Below are 20,721 nucleotides of genomic sequence, written 5' to 3'. Positions count from 1 at the left end.
CCTTGATGAGGTATGCGGCCGTCAAATGCGACCTCCGGAGTACGCATCCTTCCAAATGAGACGCAGCCAGTGGCAGCTACTCTCCACGGCGTCCATGCACAGCTCACCACATGGCCCACCGACAGCGAGAACCACATTATAGCGACCACGAGGAGGTTACCCCATGTGTATCTACCCTCCCTAGCAACCGGGCCAATTTGGTTGCTTAGGAGACCTGGCTGGAGTCACTCAGCACACCCTGGATTCAAACTCGCGACTCCATGGGTGGTAGTCAGCATCTTTACTTGCTGAGCTACCCAGCCCCCACCCCACCAGAAAATGATTTTTTTTAAATCCTACAAACCACTGTGATTGGTGGATCCTGAACAGTGCAGAGAAAAGTAATAGGTGCCACGTAAAACACAGTTTGAGCGCTGCTTCAGAAGAAGGTAGGCCAATAATTAACACATTCATAAAAATATGAAGTACCTTTAACAGTTGTTAAAATTAAATGTAAAGCCTATTTTAAAGTGAAATTATTTTCTGTTGTGGTAAAATTGCCCAAATGTTGGTGGGGACATTTCAGATTTTCTGAAAGTTGATAAGGACATGTCCCTATCATCCCTATACCTAAATCTACATCTTTGATTATGCATTTATGATAAGTGAATTAAACATAATCTCAGTATAAGTCTTGCTCACTACAAATAAATAATTTGCAATTAATGGTACATAACTTATGTAGTTTTTATTTAGGCTATTTGTATTTTTCTTTTATTTTTTACTGCAAATTATTAGTGTAAATATATATCAATAATAACCCCATATAATACAATTACAAATACATATAAAATAGTTATAAATATCATGATTTGTTTACCAGACGTGGGAATAGTTTTAGCTATCACACAAATTTCAATTTGTCAAATTAATTGTAATATTTTATTGTCACAAAGCATATCTGCTCAACACGACAAATTCAAAGTCCTCCTTTTATGGATCGTAATTAGATACGAGAATATATGACACATTTTTTTAACAGATGATACATCTGTATACACTGCAGAGATGATAGCAATCTTAATGGCACTAGGTTGGATTTATGAAGTAAAAGTAATAATAGATAAAGTAATAATATGTTCTGACTCAGTGGCAGTTCTTATGAGTTTACAATCAAATCAAACAAATAGAATTGACATTTTAATAGAAATCATGATTAAATTATACAGTCTAAAACTGATAGGAATAATAATTCATTTCATGTGGGTACCAGCACATGTGGAAATTCAAGGCAATGAAAAAGCAGACAGAATGGCTAAAGAATCATTAAGGATGGATGAACCAAGTACAAGTATTTCACTTAGCAGATCAGTAGGGAAACATTTGGTATTGGAAGCATGCAATAGGAAATGCCCGACTTATTGGGATTCATGTCAAGCAGGAAGACATTATCGTAAGGTACAAAGGAGCATTAAAAAAAGTCAAATCATTCACAACATAAGTAGATTGGAACAAGTTATATTCAGGACATTCAAATCTTAACTATACATTACACATCATAATACAGGTTTATGTGAGGTTTGTGCAATAGAGGAGACAGTAGAGCATGTGCTGATGGTATATCTTAAATATAAAAGAGAAAGGAGGAGTCTTAAGGAAGAATAACAAACCTTAGGAAGTCAAGAATTCATAATAAGCAATATCTTAAATGATAGTCCAAATGCGAGGAAACAAATGAATGCAATAATGAGATTTATTAGGAGCGGTGGATTAAAATATAGGATATAGGGAATAGGGAGAAATATAGATTTCATTATCTTCACACTGCATCACAGAAGGTGGCGGTATGCACCTATTAAGTTGGTTCGCAACCCGCCATAAAACCTAAAGAAGAACGGACAGCTCAGTAGCACACAGAGCTCTAATCGCGAGAGCAGCTCCATTATTACCAGCAGCAGAAGCGGCAGTGATGGGGAAGAAGACTCGCACAGGCACAGGCAGGAGAACCATATTACAGCTCTCACCGCCAGCACCGAACCGCAGCGCCACGGGAGCAGCAAGAGAGGACGGAGTCGGCTCTGGATCCGAAGGTAAGCGAAAAATAGATCAGAACATATTTGATTTGTCACACGTCGGTAGTGCAGTACTAGATAAACAAAGTATACTAGAGCAAGGCGAATCGTTGCGAGAGAATCATACGCTTCTGAAGCGAGTGGAAAACGAGTCTTTTCATAAACGAGCTGGCTAACTGACAGTAAGCTGATAGCCAATTGTTACATTTGGCTGCTTATATTGTAACTGCGAGAGGTGTGTTGCTCTGATATAAATTAAGTTGCTTTTAATAGTCGTAAATATATAGCGTGGTTGGGTTCATTGGTTTTTAAACTCCGTTTCCGGTTATGTTTAGCGTTAGCAACCGGTACCGATGAACCGATATGTGTGATGTCAGAGCTTGTCAGGCTATTTACGGTTTTAATATCAAAGGAATAACATGCTTAACAATCTAACTGGGTTTAAATTGATACATTAAAGATAATTTTAAATCAGTTTTGAGCCATATTCAGAGTTCGCAACACAGCCGCCGCAGGGCTCGAGACAAAGCGCTAGCTTGCATGCTAACTCACACACTTCTGATAAACACGTAGTACTGGTTCAATTGGGTAATTAAAAACGTTTTTATAACGGTACAACCTGTCTGACTCCTGTTGTAGACGAACCTGAGGGTAACACAGATGGACAGGGAATCCCCAGAGAAGTGAACATATTAATGAAGACCCCGGCTATGAAGGCCACACGTAAGTTACACCTGCTTGTTGACAATAAATAATCTTTAGTGGGAATAGTTGTATAATAGACGTTTATATATTTACTAGATATATGTTATATTATATTTCTATGATATTTTTGTATTTTTATATATAATTATTTAAAGAGGTACTCAGTATGGTTTTCCTAATTTAAAATATTTTATTTCTAAAGAAATTAATTGTAATTTTGAAACATGTGTATAGTGTCAAGACCACTCACATGAGATGAAGACTCCAGTTTAATTAGTTACCTTATACAAGCTGTTTTACATGGAGAGGGTCCCCTCATCGGGGCTGCCATGCTAGAATCACATGACCCGCCGAATACTATTTGCATAATCTCAGTAACCGCCCTGTTATTGGACAGTTTGACTTATTGATTAAACTAATCCTGTTTTACTGTGAATGGTGAACTTTAACATTGGCAATAGTAACTTAAGACTACTGCATTTGAATGGTGCTGCATTCACGCCATTAGGTGTCAAGTCCAAGATGACATATTCAAAAAAGTATTGAGTGCTTCTTTTAATATATAATCTTTATTTTTAATAATATAAAGGGGGGGCTGGGTAGCTCAGCGAGTATTGACGCTGACTACCACCCCTGGAGTCGCGAGTTCGAATCCAGGGTGTGCTGAGTGACTCCAGCCAGATCTCCTAAGCAACCAAATTGGCCCGGTTGCTAGGGAGGGTAGAGTCACATGGGGTAACCACCTCGTGGTCGCGATTAGTGGTTCTCACTCTCAATGGGGCGTGTGGTAAGTTGTACGTGGATCGCGGAGGGTAGCATGAGCCTCCACATGCGGAGTCTCCGCGGTGTCATGTACAATGTGCCACGTGATAAGACGCGCGGATTGACGGTCTCAGAAGCATAGGCAACTGAGACTTGTCCTCCGCCACCCGGATTGAGGTGAGTAACCGCGTCACCACGAGGACGTACTAAGTAGTGGGAATTGGGCATTCAAATTGTGAGAAAAGGGGATAAAAATAAATAATGTAAAATGGAGTCAAATATAATACAGATATCATAATGAAAGAACTGTGGTGATGATTAATGCATTGTGTGTTTGTTTTGCAGAGGGCCTGTCTTTACTCGGAGCGTATGAAGACAGCGAAGAAGAAGATGCGGCGGAGAACCCCACACCTGCCACTAAGGCAAAACATAACCAATCTGGAGACATTGACAGCACACTTGCCAATTTTATGGCGGTGAGTAACGCTACAGAATATCCAACAGTGTATATTTGTACACCTTCTAAATAAGACAAAACAAGAGTATTTTTAAAACTTTTTACACTTTTCTGTTATCTCTAAAAAAAAAAAAAAAAAAAAAATATATTGGCATGACATGACTTTTGTTTATGTTTCCAACAGGAAATTGATGCAATAACCACCCAGCCGACCCAGTCAAATGAATCAGGGACTGAGTCCAGTGCTCCAGCCCCAACCCCTCCTCGCCCTGAACCCAAAATGGACCAGCAGGCTCATGATCAGAACCACCCCACACAAGAATTTCAATACAACACGCAGTACTCCCTTGCAGGAGGTGAGTTCTCCAATAGCTGGGTTATGTGCATTAGAATAATCGGTTGGGTTGCATCAAGGTTATTATCGTAAATGAAAAACAGTGAAAAAATATTTTCATTAATAAAATTAATAATAAAAATGGAAGTTTTCAAAAATAACAAATTAATCTGAAACTAAAAATGCCCACTACAATACAAATGAAAACTAAATAGAATCATGGAGAGAATAACTTTAGTTTTCGTATTTTCAGTCATTGGTGGATGACCTGATTTCAATAATCTCTCAAGCCTGATGTCTTGGTGTTTTCCTCAAAATGAACCAGTGAGCTGTAGACTGATTGACTTGTGAAAACACCCATACATGATGTTAAGAGGCACGTAAATCTAGGTGAGGGGCTCTGAACACCAAAATAAACCAGCATGCGACAAAAGGCTGACTGCAAATAAGGACGCCCTTTGGAACATAGCAAAGAATTCACAAAATAAATTGGGATCTCATTTAGTTTACCTCAAACAAAACTTCTGAATATATTTCATTCCATGAACTTTGGAAACTTTGTCAAATAAGCGACTACTTGTTTTCTGGTGTGGGCTGTCTGACACACAACTTTTGTGATTCCAGTCCATGCTGCTGATAAATGCTGCGGAGATGTTTGAGTAGTTACTGCTAAATGTAGCTTATATGCATCAGCAATATAGAATATAGGTTACATTTATAGCACATTTCCTTCATGCCAGCAAGTGCTGTGTTGTGAATTTTACAAATAATTTTTAACTTTGATGGTATTATTTTGAGTATGAGTAGCTTCTGGTCAAGTGTTACTACATGCAGGCTAACACATTACAATAAGTTTGTACTTGTTAACATTAGTAAATGCATCATGAACAAACAAAAAACAATATCTTTGGTAACATTTTACAGTAAGATTCCATTCGTTAACATTGATTAATGCATTAGGTAGCATGAACTAACAGTGAACAGTTTTTTTTTTTTACAGCATTTATTAATCTTAGGTAATGTTAATTTATAAAAATAAATGTTTTATTTGTTCATGTTAGTTCATCGTGCATTAACTAATGTTAAACTCCTTTTACACTGAAATAGACAATTAATCATATTAAAATTGTGATATGTCCTAGTGTGATTTATTAAACTGCTAAAGGCTGCAATCTTACTGTGGATGAGCTGAGTATTGTATAAATTGACCGCTCATCCACTAGAAACTCCACAGATATTGAGAATCATTCACGTTGTATGAGATGACAGAGCAGAGCACTAATCTTCTGTGAAACACGCAGCACATGTAAACTATATATTTATATAATTAAATCACAGCATTTGCGCTTTAATCTCAGCTCAGCTTTATTTATATAGCATTTAAAACAACAGTTGACCAAAGTGCTTCACAGTAATACAATTGAAAACATAACATTTAAAAATTTCCACATACAAACACCAGAAGTATAAAATACAAACACTACAAATCTGTGTCCTACATTTAATTTGTCAGATTCAAAGGCCAGTGTAAAGAGATGAGATTTCAGACGTGACTTAAAAGTGTTGCAAACTCTTTATCCAGAAAGTGAAGATTCAGTCAAAAATATACACGTCATAATAAAAGCATGTTTCAAAATATAAGCTAGATGCCTGAAATTGAATAAAATATATTACAACTGTGTAGTAAAATGTGATATTCACTGTAATGATGATAATAATAATAACAATAATAAAAATTAAGGAATATATCACAAGCAAGACCTCTGTTAAATGTTTGGCAAAAAAAAAAAAAAATGCAATTACATGTTGAAAAGTTCTATTTTCACTTGTTAAAAGTTTTAAGAATTTATTGATTAGACACCATTTTGATGACGAAATTAAATTAAACTTTAAACATTTTTATGTATAGATCTGGAAAATAATAATAATTATAAAATAATTGTTAAATAAAAATAACTAAACTGGTGTGTTCAATAGCACATTATAATATTAGCATATTTTTGCTGTGGTATTGAAATTGGGATTGAGAACCGTGAAATTTCACTTGTATCAGTACCGACTACTGAAATGTTGGTACCGTGACAACACTATATTAGTATATGTTGAAATGAGCACTAGCCAAGATTAATAAATGCTGTAAAAGTATTGTTCATTGTTAGTTCATGTTAACTAATGTAGTTAACCAATGTAAACAAATGGAAATTTATTGTAAAGTGTTCAAAACATTTTTTTATAGCATTTATTAATCTTGGTCAATGGTACAGTAATTTATAAATCATTCTAGTTCATTTTAGTTCATAAATGTATGAACTAATATTTACATATACAATTTATTACCATAACATAGTTTTTATTGTTAAAAATCTTCTAGTATATGTTGGAATGAACTAACTAAGGTAAATATGTGCTGATAATGTTGTTCACTGTTAGTTCACATTAACCAATATAGTTAACCAATTTTAACAAATGCAACCTTATTTTAAAGTGTTACATATATTTTGTGGTGTTATAATGGATGAAAACTAAAACTACACTAAAACAAAATAAAAACTATTTATGCACCATTTAATCTAACTAAAACGAAACTGAAACTGATATTGAAAACCAAAACACAAATGAAGTAAAAATAAAAACGAATTACATTTTTTAAAACTATAATAACCCTAGCTTGCATTAACTTTAGTATTTATGGTCCCATAAGATGACGTCTACTATTACATTGTAAAGCTGGGTGATGTGTAAAAAATATTTTATCGATAATCGCCTTAAAATTTATCACGATATACGATTATATCATCAACCCCCCCGCTGAGTGTTGTTGATTATTTTTGCTTTATTGATTTTGCTTTAAAAATTAAATTCATTTATTGAAACACACAAAACATAAACAAAAGACATTTCTAAATTCAAATTGCACTTTAAACAAAAAAATCTTATTTAACCACCTCCCCAAATCCAAACATTTACCATCTCCAACGACTCCATTTGCCATCACGCAAGCATCCGTCAACGAGAACAGGTGGAAAATTACTAATAGCCTGCAGATTAAGAACTAAAGACAATTATAAATGTAAAGATAATGATAATCAAAATAAATAAGCCTAATAAATTCCCTTGTGTTCCCAAAATAATTGTGCCAAATGTGTGTTCTTATCGAATTTGTGTTTGTATTGTGTTTTGGTAATACAGTTAATACTGCCAAAAGAAAATAAAATAAAACTCAATTTTAGGTTCAAGGTGAACGAGTCTTATATTACTTTATGATTTATCCACTTTCGTCTTTCTTTAATACAAAGATATATATTACCGAACCTGCAGAGTTGCGTTCACAATCCATGTTAACCGCAAATTGGTCCGTGAAAATAAAGCAAACTAAACTCAAAGCACCTCCTGAGATGTTCGGAGATCATTTGCAGCATTCTCATAGACGACATTATTCTTGCAAACAGTTTTCAGATAAATGAAACTGAGAAAAAAAAGAGTGAGAACTCCTTACATGCGTGTGTTCCACAAGACAGGCTCGTGCCGCACGCCTCTGAACAAACAGCGAATCAGACATGAGCATTGATGACTTTTCTTTTGTCTGTTCTTAAAAATATAATAAAGTGCGTTTCTTAAAGCGTGTCTTTGTGACTAACAGGATTTCTTGTCATGTGTCACTGCGAGACGTCTTACAGCTGCCCGCCTGTTGCGGGTACATGAGCAAAATTACCCGCACATGAAATACATTTGGACGAGGAGCCTGCGAACTGGATTCAGCCTTGTCACGTTTAGTGGGTGCTAGTTTCACACCCTGGCCACCTATATTTGATGACTTCCCAGATCCATGGTTTTGCCATTTCCCGATTTTGTCAATTGAGTGTTGCGATCGGCATAGGGATCTTTGTTAGATATCGCCGATATCTGATAACATTGCCCTATCGTCCAGCCCTATTACATAGACATGAATTGTATAAGTTAAATGTGCACTCAGTGATTCCTGAGAAACACTGATGATATTTGAACTCAACTGCCAAAACAAACACACCCTTCCCTTCAGTGCTCCTTTGGAAGCCCCGCCCCCCAAATGTAGTAAGTTGCTGCTGCTAAGATAACTTGCAGAGAAGACGAGACTGTTTTACGCACACCAGCTCCAGACACTCACAACGCTCCTGCTACAAAATCTAACATCACAACAACAGCATATATGGGTTCTGTGAAACAAATTTGCCGTCGCTCTTCTAATGAATTTCCCTCTTGCTCTGACCCCACCCCCCGTCCTGTGCACGCGCAAGAACCACCACCTGTTGCTGATTGGTGGGAGTAGTGTTGTGTGGATCGGTCTGATCCATTTGTTTTTGTCTCATTTACAGAGCTAGGGCTGTGTACAAATACTAGATTTTTTTTCAGCCCACCCACAGAACGGACAGCTTGCAGACTGTGAGGAGATATTTGCAGAATTTGACAAAGTGTATTGGATTAGAATTACTGAGTGCACCTTTAATGCTTGTTTTGTTATGTTTGGGGGTGTTATAGCTGGGTTGGAAATGGGTGACTGGCAGGAGGTGTGGGATGAAAACACCGGCTGTTACTACTATTGGAATACTCAGACCAATGAGGTTGCTTGGGAGCTCCCACATTATCTGGCAGACCAAATGCAGAGTCTTCATTATGCAAGCAGGTGAGTTTAGAACGTGAGATCTCGCCTTTGAAAGAAACTTGCATATTGCAAATATTTTGCCAGTCGTCTTGATGATCTGGGGCCGGATTCACAAAAAAGTTCTTAGGATAAATTATAAGAAGTTCGTAAGAACGTTCCTAAGTGCAATTCTTGAAAAATTCTTAAGTTCTCAAATATTTTCTTAAGAATAAAAAGACTAGTTTTGACTGTCATAATTTTTAAAAAAATTTTTTTATATAAAGTGCGTGAGTTGTGTTAGTTTAACGGCATTAACCGTCATAGGAGAATTTACTTGCTGCTAACAATTTGATACATTTTAATTTGACCTGGAGGAAAAGATAAGAAACAAAAACTTTAGTAGACAAGAGGTTCTTGTTGAGGAAATAACTGCAAGGAAAAAGTTCTCCTTGAGAAGCTTGATAATGTTGGAAATTAAGAGGCGGGTAAATGGGAAAGAGTGGTGGAGGCTGTCTCCGCTGTGCCCAACTCCATTAGGGATGTGGATATGGGGGGTGGGGTGGGGGGGTAAAAAAGAAAGTCTCAGCTTTCTAATGTTATAATTATTATGTTTCTATGAACTAAAGATCGCGGAAAGAGAGCACTATATCCAGCACATCCGTTTCAATAAGCATGATTCGGGAATACAGAATATTCTTAACTTTTTTCTTAAGTTATAAATGAAGAATTTTCTTAAGAATGTTTTGTGAATCTGGCCGCAGATCTTTTGAAATTATAATAAAGATTTTCTTGAAGAAATGAATATTCAGTGGTCCTAGAAAGTATTTGTAAACTTGAGCCATACTAAAGATACACAAATGTCATTTATTTTAATGTGTAGCATAGTTAATGTGATGAACTACAGTTTTGTGATCTTGACTGGTGGCTGACTTCATGCAACTATTAAAAATAAAAAAAATTGCTCAAATGTAAAGTTTGTTTATTTTTTAGAAAAATCTTACAGATGCCACGTGGTTTGATATTTTGTTATTTAATGCAAATACACTTGTACATTTTTAAGTGGCTTATGTGTCAAATGTTTTTTGGGGCCACTGTAGCTATGCACAAATTATAAAAGAGTGATGATTTTGTAGAATAGAAATGTGCACTTTGTATGTTTTGGAATTATTCACACATTCATCTAATTTCACATTACTTTTCACAGTTCATCTGTAAACGGCAATGGTGTGGCTCAGCATAGCATTGTTTATACTGAACAGCCGTCTGTTGCAGCTGCCCCCACATCCAAGAGGGAAACCAAAAAGAAGGCAAGATTTTTGCAACAACCCCTCAATCACACCTGATTGGAATACCTATTGTTCTACTTCTTCACTTAGCGTTTAGTCAGTTGCAGTAATGTGTAATTCTGCATCCTCTATCCACACAGGATGTAATGGAGAGTGTTGTAGCCTTGACCAGCGAGGAGGAGGAGAGGAGAGGTGTTGCAGCTACACTCCTAGCTCCTCTTATCCCAGAGGAGGTTAAGGAAGCAGAAGAGAAGTGGAGAAAGAAGGTAATGGCCATGGAGGAAACAGCGGAAACAGCCCAGGATCTGGAGGGGGAAGGGACTCCACCTTTGGACTCCCCGGCTCTTCGGGACACGGACAGCCAGACTAACCAGCGCAGCAGGAACCACTCTGCAGAATCTACTGACAAGGAGGAGGCGGCGGCAGAAGAGGACACCATGGAACTAGAATTAGCATTAGAGAGGAAAAAAGTGAGTTGCATCTTTAGAAAACTTTTTTTTTTTGTTTTGTTTTAAAGACTGTGTGCATATGCTCAATTTTTATAGTAATCAAAATTTGGTCATATTTTGATTTATGTATGCGTCATGTAACAGTTTGAACTTGATTAAGCCAATATTCTGGTTCCTAGAAATCTGAACAAGACAGCTAGTATATGCATGCATTCATTGAAATTTAGGGTCATGTAAGTAATTCATGCAAAAATTAAAATTTTTGTGCTTAAACCGTATTAAGATTTCACTAAAAAATAACTTCCATTTCAGGCTGTTTATCACCAAATCCTACGTATGCCACCAGAAGACTTGTATATATTTCACATGAGCCGCATGGACTACTTTATTAAACCTTTGGTCCTTTTTTAAGCTTTAAAGTGAGGTAAAATCCACTGTCATGTATTAAATAGACACCAGGATATTCATAATCATTTCCAACTTTTCTATTCCACAAAGTCATACAGGTTTGGAAGGACATGAGGCTAAATAAATTATGAGGGAGTACTCATTGTTGGGTGAACTATTTCTGGAAATGGAATACAGTATTAGCGAGTACAGGGTTCCCGCGGATTCTTAAAATGTCTTAAATTCAGTTTTCCAAAATTTAAGGTCATATAAAGCCTTAATATCTTAAATGATACAACAAAAGTCTTAATTAATCTTAAATTTGGGGGTGGAAAGATGGGAATTGTGATATGTTTTCAGCTGTTGCAGAGCAGTTCACAATCATTAGGCTATATCGGAAATTTATGACAAACTATCACTAATGATCAACTGATGATGATGTAGTGTTGATGAAATATGACAGTGTTTACTTTTAAATTTATATTGTAATATGTTTTAGATTATTGTAGGAGTGCACATTTTATATCCCTTATTTGTTTGAATGAGCAGCAGGAAACAGTGAAGCGCAAACATTTCAAAATAAGAGTCTCCGATATATTTCAAAGTTCCGGGCTATGAATCAACACCCCCCCCCAATATTCTGCAGCAACCCTGGAGTATTTCCAGAAGGGGGTAGCAGGAATAGAATGTCTTTGAATATTTAGAATGTACTTGTAACCACTTATGCAGGAAAATTCCAATACTGTTAAGTATGTAAAAAGTCTTATTCTGAATGAAGGCTTAACCAGAATATGGACCTTAATTGGAAAATGATGTGCATTTAAATGTGGCCATTGAATATCTCATTAGATTAAAAAAATAATGTTCTTTATCAAAATGCTAAGGGTACATTGTTCTGTAGGCTGAGCTTCGAGCCTTGGAGGAAGGAGATGGCAGTGCCGGTGGTTCCAGCCCCTGTTCTGAAGCCAGTCAGGAGGGGCCTCGCAACTTACTTTTGAAGAACAGCAAATGGAAGACATCTTTTCTCCGCGCACCAAGCCCTGACTCGAGCAGTCGGGGCTCAGACAAGGCAGGATGGGGCACTCCTGAGTGCTCAGACAATGGTAAAGATTGTCATTTTATATCTTAAGTGCTTAGAAATTAAAGTAACTCTGTTTACTTCAAAATGATGAACAGTCTTTGCTTACTGGATGTTTTCTAGAGTAGTGTAGAACATGAATCAGAAACTTACAGAGCCTCTTGTGTTTCAAGTGCATTCCAAAATGGTGGACAAGCAAGGGGAAGAAGATGAAAAGGAGAAAATTGTGTCCAAAGCTCTTCAAAAGGAAGAGGAGGACCTCAAGGTATTTGAAAGGAATTAAAGTCAACATGGAGTCAAAATTGACATGTTTACTTTCTTCTTAATACGCATTCCTAGTCTTTTGTACATTTTGTGTTCCCGGTCAAAAATGACCGGCTCACTAAGATTGTTTATAAATCTCTCATATTGCATATATTATCACAAGGTATTGCATTAGATCTTTTTAACAACAATTGTTTTCATAATTATGACAGGTTTTGTACTCCTTTTTTGAACATAATTTAAAAAATATATATTTTATTGATAGAAGGATTACTTGAATCAGCCAAGACCTCAGAAAAAAAAAAAATTGTGGACCTCCACAAGTCTGGGTCATTCTTGGGAGCAATTTCCAAACGCCTGAAGGTACCACGTTCATCTGTACAAACAATTGTACGCAAGTATAAACACCATGGGACCATGCAGCCATCATACCGCTCAGGAAGGAGACGCATTCTGTCTCCTAGAGATTAACGTAGTTTTTGGTGCGAAAAGAGCAAATCAATCCCAGAACAACAGCAAAGGACCTTTTGAAGATGCTGGAGGAAACAGGTAGACAAGTATCTATATTCACACTAAAACAAGTCCTACATTGACATAACCTGAAAGGCTGCTCAGCAAGGAAGAAGCCACTGCTCCAAAACCACCAAAAAAAAAGCCAGACTACAGTTTGCTTTGCTGAGGAGGGACTGGTGCAGTTCACAAAATGGATGGCATCATGAAGGAAAATTATGTGGACATATTAAAGCAACATCTCAAGACATCAGCCAGGAAGTTAAAGCTTGGTCGCAAATGTGTCTTCCAAATGGACAATGAACCCAAGCATACCTCCAATGTTGTGGCTTAAGGACAACAAAGTCTAGGTATTGGAGTGGCCATCACAAAGCCCTGACCTCAGTTCGATAGAAGATTTGTGGGCATAACTGAAAAAGCATGTGCGAGCAAGGAGGCCTAAATACCTGACTCAGTTACTCCAGTTCTGTCTGGAGGAATGGGCCAAAATTATAGCAAATTATTATGAGAAGCTTGTGGAAGGCTACCCAAAACATTTGACCTAAGTTAATCAATTTAAAGGCAATGCTACCAAATACTAACAAAGTGTATCTAAATTTCTGACCCACTGGGAATGTGCTGATATAAATCATTCTCTCTACTGTTATTCTGACATTTCACATTCTTAAAATAAAGTGGTGATCCTAACTGACCTAAGACAGGGAAAGTTTTTACGATTAAATGTCAGGAATTGTGAAAAACTGAGTTTAAATGTATGTGGCTAAGGTGTATATAAACTTCTGACTTCAACTGTATATACATTTAACATAGACATTGACATATCGTAACATACAGCAGACTATCCCAATTCAAATGAGCCCAAACACAACATAATATGATAAGTAGATCTTGAAATATTCCTCAAAGAGTGTACATGGAGGGATAATGCACAAAAGGGCCCTCAGCACACATTGTGTTCTGTGTGTTTACATTTCCGAGGACTTGTGTGCTCATCTAAAGGATTGGGATGCTCCTGAACACTTAATATTTATGTATTTTGTAGTCTAATCCATTAATTGCCAGTGGCTGGTCATTTTTGACTGGGATCACAAGGGTAACAAATTAAAATAAAACCAAAAAAATTTAAAGCACATGGTCCTATTTTTTTGTGTATGTGTGTGTTTTCAGGTAATTTGTGAACAAAGTCAAGGAATTTTATTCCAGTTGGATTAAGTAAAAAAAAAAAAATCTTAAGCAAAAGTGATCCGGGTCAAAATGACCGGAACACAACGTAAGGATTAAAGGAAATGACCTACAGATTATAGTTAAAGGTAATTTAACTTGTTTTATGACAGGAAAAGTTTCCATTAACAGATCCTCATGTTGCAATGCCTTTAGTTTCAGATCGGAGAACTTGCCAACACACTAACCAGCAAAATGGAGTTCTTGGGAATCGACAAAAAAGCTATCTCAAACTTTCAACTGCTATTGCTGCAAACGGAGGTAAGATCAGACCATGAAATTTAAGCCGTCTAAAGTTCACATTGTCAGCGATTTTGTTGCTAGATGTCGCTTGTCTCTGTAGACTGTGTCACTAGTGGGCGTTCTTACTGCTGTTGCTCTAACGTTATTGGTTGGCTGCACAACTGGCCATAGCTTTAGAAAATCTGATCACAGATGAGGTATATTGCCAGTAAAACAGATATATCATTCTTATTTGAAAAGGAATAATTTGTTTTTCCTCTAATAATGAACATCCTGCAGGGGAGGGTGTTTTTACTGTATATGAACTACAGCTGTGCTCAATGCATCATACTGTATCATGAACAAGACAAGCAATCTATTAATGTATGAATTAAACTCACAATGTCAACAATTTCTGTTACATTATCCAATTTGATAAGAAATCAGTTTACTTGCTGCTGTAAATAAGCATTCTGGATGGGAAAGTGTTATAAAGTAAATAAAAAAAACTTTCTGAATGTTAATGTGGCTGATCTCTTTATTGAAATCGCTTTTTGATGTCTTCTCTCTCCTTCAGACACGGATCGCAGACTGGCGAGAGGGCGCTCTTAATGGAAGCTATCTCCGCCGCAGGCTGCAGGAAGCCGCCGAGCACATAAAACATTACGAACTTAACGCCACTCCCAAAGGCTGGTCCTGCCACTGGGACAGGTACGCGCTCCTTACCTTTCATATCCTTATCACTCCCCCTCCCTAAAACTTACCCTCCTCATGTGATGATTGACCACACTGCCTCCGCTACATGACAAACGCGCGACTGATTTGCACTTGGTTGTATTACTGGGGAGTGTTTACGAGTATGGATAAAGACAAGGTTTTGGTAAACCTGATAAGGGAGCGTCTCTAAAGAGCCAGCCTGACCACCAAACCGAATTCTAAAGAATTGGGCCTGAGTCTCATCTCCTCCCCTCAAAATCAGTCAAAAAGGGTTTACTAGCTCTTAGGAAGGTGGTTTGCGCGTGCGAGAACTTTGAACTTTACAGGACTGCCCCAAAATGATGGGAGAAATGAGTGACACAGAGTGACCACGTGGAAGCAACATGTCACAAGCATCAATAAAGGAAGACGATGCCTTGCCCTTGGAGCCTGAAGGTCAGACCAATCTATTTCATTGTTTGTTTTTACTGGATTTTCCATGCACTATTGATGATTGTTGAATAAAACTGTAGTCTTTCACCCTCTGTTGAAGATGCCTCCCTTAAGGCATCTAATGGAGGGGTTTTTTGTCACTGTCAGTGTGAGTATTGCCATGGCAACTGAAACTGATTTGTTAATGCTGCTAAACTTTTCAGGATTGGCTTGGAGATTTTTTTGGTTTTGCATTGTTTTGTAGAAGATAAGGTGGGTTCTTTATCAGTGCACCCCTTATAATCTGGCTCTTCCTCTGGGCTCCAAATGAAGCCCAGTTCAACATTCCCTCATTAGGGAACTAGAGCCCCTTTCCCTTTGACTCTCCAAGGGTCTCATGACCTTTAAAATAGTCGAGAGAATGGTTAGTAAGACGTCTCCCTGTGTTTGTTTCTCCACCTCTAGAGAGCACAGGCGGTACTTCTATGTGAACGAGCGGACCAATGCCTCCCAGTGGGATTTTCCAGTCGTGGAGGAGGAAGAGGAAGCCAAGCCACCCCTGCTGCCCACAGCTGGCATTGGAGACACCAGCCATCCATCCGCAGATGCTGCTGGTGGTATAACAGGTCGGTGTTTTGATGCGTAGTTCGGGAATAGTTCACCCGAAAGGGAAAAATCTATGCTGATAGTTACCAATATTTTTTTTTTCACCTCACTTTTTTATTCCTTATCAGTAAATATACATATACAAAACTTTTCATTTGATGAATGTATAGGCTATAAAAAGCTTAATTTGGTAAATATTTACATATAGAGCATTGTAATGAAGCCAAGTCTGTGTCATTTCAAAATAAGAGTCCTTGGAGTATTTTGGGCTTGTTAAAAGTCCCATGTTATGGACCAAATCATAATTTTTCTAGTTATTATTGGGATTTTGTTTGCACAATGATCTGTTTTGGGGATTTTATTTAATTTTGGACTCTTTTAGCCTCGATGTCTGTCCCCATCATGGTAAGGAAAGATTAAGATTGTTTTTTAACATTCTATAAATTAGTTTTAAAAAAAAACTATCGGCTGATGAATAGTTATCTGCCTTTTTCACCATCTTAGTTATCGGTAATGGCAAAACCCACTATCGGGCGACCTCTAATGCACACTGTTGTGCTCCAAACAAGCACCAGAAAAGTACCATAAATGTGGTCCGTACGACATGTGCACTATATTCCAAATCTTCTGAAGCCATACGATGACTTTGCCATGAAAAGAACAAAATGTTAAGTCGTTAAGGTTCCAATATACTTCTAGCGAAAAAAGGTTTTTGAGTTCATTACGGTGGTCCAAAACGGCTTGCCAGCGTGAACTTTTAGGAAAACTTCGCACAGGCTGCTAAACGCCTTCGTACTCCTGTTGGTCCACTTCATCAGTGAGTGTGTCATGGTGCTCCACCTACTTTGAGTGAGGGACTTAACAGGCATAAGCTGTCGGATTCAATCTAGATCAGTAAACATGAACTAACCGGCGTGCAGAGTTACCGAGCTGGTGCTTGCTTACCGTCGATTGTTTGCGTAGAGATATTTTCCAAGACTATGTTGTGTTTTTATTAGTTTAAAAATGTAACCAAATCTACTCAAACTATTAATTGCCCATTCACTCTGTTGTTTAAGATGCTGCTTCATTCTTATGCCGTCTGCAGCCAAAAGCCATTCATACATCTGCCCAAATTAAGATATGCCACTAATCATAATTCTTTTGTCTGTATTCTGCTCATTTACACCAGTCTGGCACTATGGTATACACCCATTTTTGCAGTAGTATCAGTGTCATCATAAAATAAAAAACAGGTTAAAGCCCAAAGTATGTTTTGATTTTGACACCAACGTTCAGCATCTGCATACAGTCGAACGCAAACCTTTCAAAGTATACTCCATCTGACTGTGCATGCATATGCAGGAGGTTGGCGCATACATGCAATGACTGCTATAAGACACCGGACAATTTCTCTTCAGGAGTTTATACCCATAAAGATGTCTTTATAGTCCTTCAGACTCGAGTTATACATTTGCAGGTATCTCCTGACCCCCTCACACAAGCGCTCTTGACGTGCACATCCACTGTTGTTTTTACCTTCGTCTCTTACCAGAAATTGCATCTTCTTATAGTGCTTCTTCGTGACAGCAATGGCTCAAATGTGAATTTTGCCACCTTGTGGACCAACTAATTAGTGCAAATAAATCCAGTCGCATTCTGCACATTCAAATACACATGGTTAGAAAAATTGGGCTACGCGAGTTCAGTGCTCGCGCCATGAATGTAGCATGGAAACATGACAAATTACACATCATCTACTGCATATACAGTATATTAATTTAAATCATCGAGTGATTAAAACAGCATAATGTTTAAATGTAGCCTTGTGTGTCCCCATGTTTAAATGCTTCAGTAGATGCCTCCCCCAGCAGCATAGCCGTGTCTGAATGTCCGCAAACAGTATACCGTTGCATGACTGTTTTGAACTTCTTTCTAGCTCTTAGCAAAGAATGAAAGAGAACTTCGCCATGAGTATATTGTAGCCTTTTCTCACTGAAAATCTTCCCCTTTAGTTGTAGCTCTCTAATCTCATACTCGTATACAAACATTTAAACTTGCTTCAAGACGTGTCATGCCAGATTTGACATCAGTGCTGTATGATATCAAATCTGCCATGATCTTGAGGTGCTGAGTTGATATAAAAGGTTCCAATTAAAAACTGCAATATATAAGGTATTACAATACATTACTATTAAGTTAAAGAATCTCTTTTTCCCCGCACAGGAACTTCCATGGGAGACATGCAATCATTTTGGTCGGTTCCCTTGCCTCCGCAACCACCCCTGCCTCCACTTCCTCCAGAGGACCCGCCGCCTCCACCTATGGAGCAACCCCCACCACCTCCTCCACCCCCTGAATCCCCTCCTCCACCCCCTCCACCACCACTCAGTGATGACGGAGAGATCGAGGAAGTGGAGATGGAGGATGAGGAGTCCGAGCCTCCAGCTCCTGGAACAGAAGAGTTCAAGGTAAAAAAAAATCTCTTGGGGAATTTTTACTTGCTTTGCACTGGAGCATGTTTTGACGCCTGTACTATTCCACAGGCAGCTGAGGCAGCAGCTTCTTTGGGAGTTGTGGCTAAATGTCAGAAACGCAAGGCACCAGGATCAGGGCCGCTCACCAAAGCAGTCACCATCGGCAGCAGCCCCATTCTATATACTCAGTCCACTGCCACAGCTGGTAAGAGTAATACACAATCCTGCTTTAAAACATTTCTTCATTACCTTGTTTTAATGAATGCACTCATGTTTCTGTCATGTATTTACAGCCCCAGTTCTGGTTGGAAACACTTACTGGGGAATGACTGCTGCAGTAGTACCTCCTTTGCCTGTAGAGAGCATAACTCCACCAATGCCGGCCTTACCTGCCCAACCACCACCTCCTGCTTCTCTTCCTCCCAGCACCCTGGAACCAAGCAAAATCCTTATGGATAAAACAAAAAAACTGAAGAAAGAGAAGGTGGGTGTAGATGAAGATTAGGTTTGAACTTTTTTTTTTTTTTTTTTTTTTTTTTTTTGTCTGTCCTCCATTTCAGCATTTTGCCCAATTGTTTTCTTTTAACTTTTTCATCTCTGTTAAAAATTTATTTCCAGTGTTGCTTCTTTTTTCATATTATTTTTCTTCTGTCTGACATATTTTTCTAAATATCAATTATTTAAATTTTAATTGGAAATGATTGAGAAATGCCGTCTTATTTTTGGAAAGACCAAGAAGAGCAAAACGAAAATGCCATCCCTAGTGAAGAAGTGGCAGAGCATCCAGAAAGAGCTAGATGAAGAAGAGAAGTCGAGCTCCAGCGATGAAGATCGAGAACAACTGAACAACAGACGCATAGAAGAATGGAAACACCAGCAACTTGCTTCGTGAGTTTAAAGCATAAAAACAAATAACACGTGATTCATTTTCTCATTCTTTGTCACTTAATTTTCTTGACCACTCCCATGAATGTTGTTTAGAATACTTTTAATATCCAAGCAGTAAGTTAAGAACAATCTATATGTGATTTGTCTTCCTTTACAGAGGGAAAGCAGGAAAGAACGCTAACTTCGAAGTATTGCCTGATGACTGGAGGGAAAGACTTCTAAAGAAAAGGAAGACGATGCAGAGTTCATAACACCAGATTTGGAAACTTTGAATAAGAGCCTTCATAAGGGGTGGACTGAACTGTGTCTTGGTGTCCAAGTTACTAAGCTTCAGTATGGACTTATGTGGACAAATTTGAATGAATGTTTCTTTTTATACATGTGCACATTGGCTGTCGCTGTTTTTCTTGGGTAAATGGTGTCTGTTAAATTCAAATGCATCATCTCATGAGTAAATGTATATTAAGGTTATGGGTTGATGTAAAATGACAATGTTAACGGCCTTTAATGTGCAGATTTGTTATAAAGATGCAGTGATCTTGAAACCAGGCCCAACATGTACAGTTAATGAAGACATTTAGAAAGTTTTTTTTTCTATACTTAAATGTTTTTGTTTTTACTCCCAACCATGAAACTTGTGGCACAATTTATTAATGAAATGAAACAAATATCAAAATTAAAGGACTGTCCCATTTCTCAAATATCTCAGACTTGTCTTAAAAGCTGTTTCCAGGTTTACCTTTTGTAAAATTGTAACATTTGGAAAAATCCATCTAAATGTAAAATAGATTTTTGCTGTTTCAAGCTTAAATCAAGTTCCACCATCCATTTATATTTTATAGCTATAGAAAGTTTTATATTAACAACACTTGTTGTAAACTCATTTAACAGTTTCACTAATGCTTTCAAAGTATTTTATTGTTGGCAACTCCATTGCACTTTAAATTATGCTTCATATGTGGACTGTGTATCGTTTTATTTTCACTGATATTGTGATAAAAGGTCACCTTTACAAATGTGTCAACCGCTTTCTTTTTTCTCTTTAATATTAAAGGACGTTGGTCTGTATGTTTTACAGCATATATACTTGTTCTTGTCTCATTTTTAAACCGAAACTTTTTTTTTCTACATTGCTAGAAAACTATCTACGTTTTGTAAAAAAATAAAATAATAATAAAAGTTTAGACGTAATTTAACACGTTTTGCCTGTATGAATGTGTTATATATACACACACACACACAAAAATGATTTGTTGGCTATGATCCCAAAAAAGGACGTTTTCTTCTATAAGTAAGAAC

The 20,721-nt window shown here is 37.5% G+C and overlaps 1 protein-coding gene across 1 annotated transcript; it reads left to right on the top strand.

The window, feature by feature from the left end:
* Positions 1–1,855: 1,855 nt before the first annotated feature.
* Positions 1,856–20,504, top strand: LOC127437509 (formin-binding protein 4-like). The gene is made up of 17 exons (XM_051692480.1): positions 1,856–2,069; positions 2,691–2,774; positions 3,864–3,994; positions 4,160–4,331; positions 8,825–8,969; positions 10,132–10,234; positions 10,354–10,683; positions 11,951–12,152; positions 12,301–12,392; positions 14,279–14,383; positions 14,922–15,055; positions 15,938–16,098; positions 18,284–18,528; positions 18,604–18,739; positions 18,828–19,018; positions 19,265–19,422; positions 19,580–20,504. Exons 1-17 carry the CDS (start codon positions 1,949–1,951, stop codon positions 19,671–19,673), a joined length of 2,604 nt encoding a protein of 867 aa, XP_051548440.1. The 5' UTR covers positions 1,856–1,948; the 3' UTR covers positions 19,674–20,504.
* The last annotated feature ends 217 nt before the right edge of the window (positions 20,505–20,721 follow it).

Source organism: Myxocyprinus asiaticus, chromosome 48, assembly GCF_019703515.2.
Source record: "Myxocyprinus asiaticus isolate MX2 ecotype Aquarium Trade chromosome 48, UBuf_Myxa_2, whole genome shotgun sequence".
NCBI classification, from domain to species: domain Eukaryota; kingdom Metazoa; phylum Chordata; class Actinopteri; order Cypriniformes; family Catostomidae; genus Myxocyprinus; species Myxocyprinus asiaticus.
The sequence above is the reverse complement of the archived record's forward strand: the minus strand, read 5'-3'. Positions and strand labels throughout refer to the sequence as shown.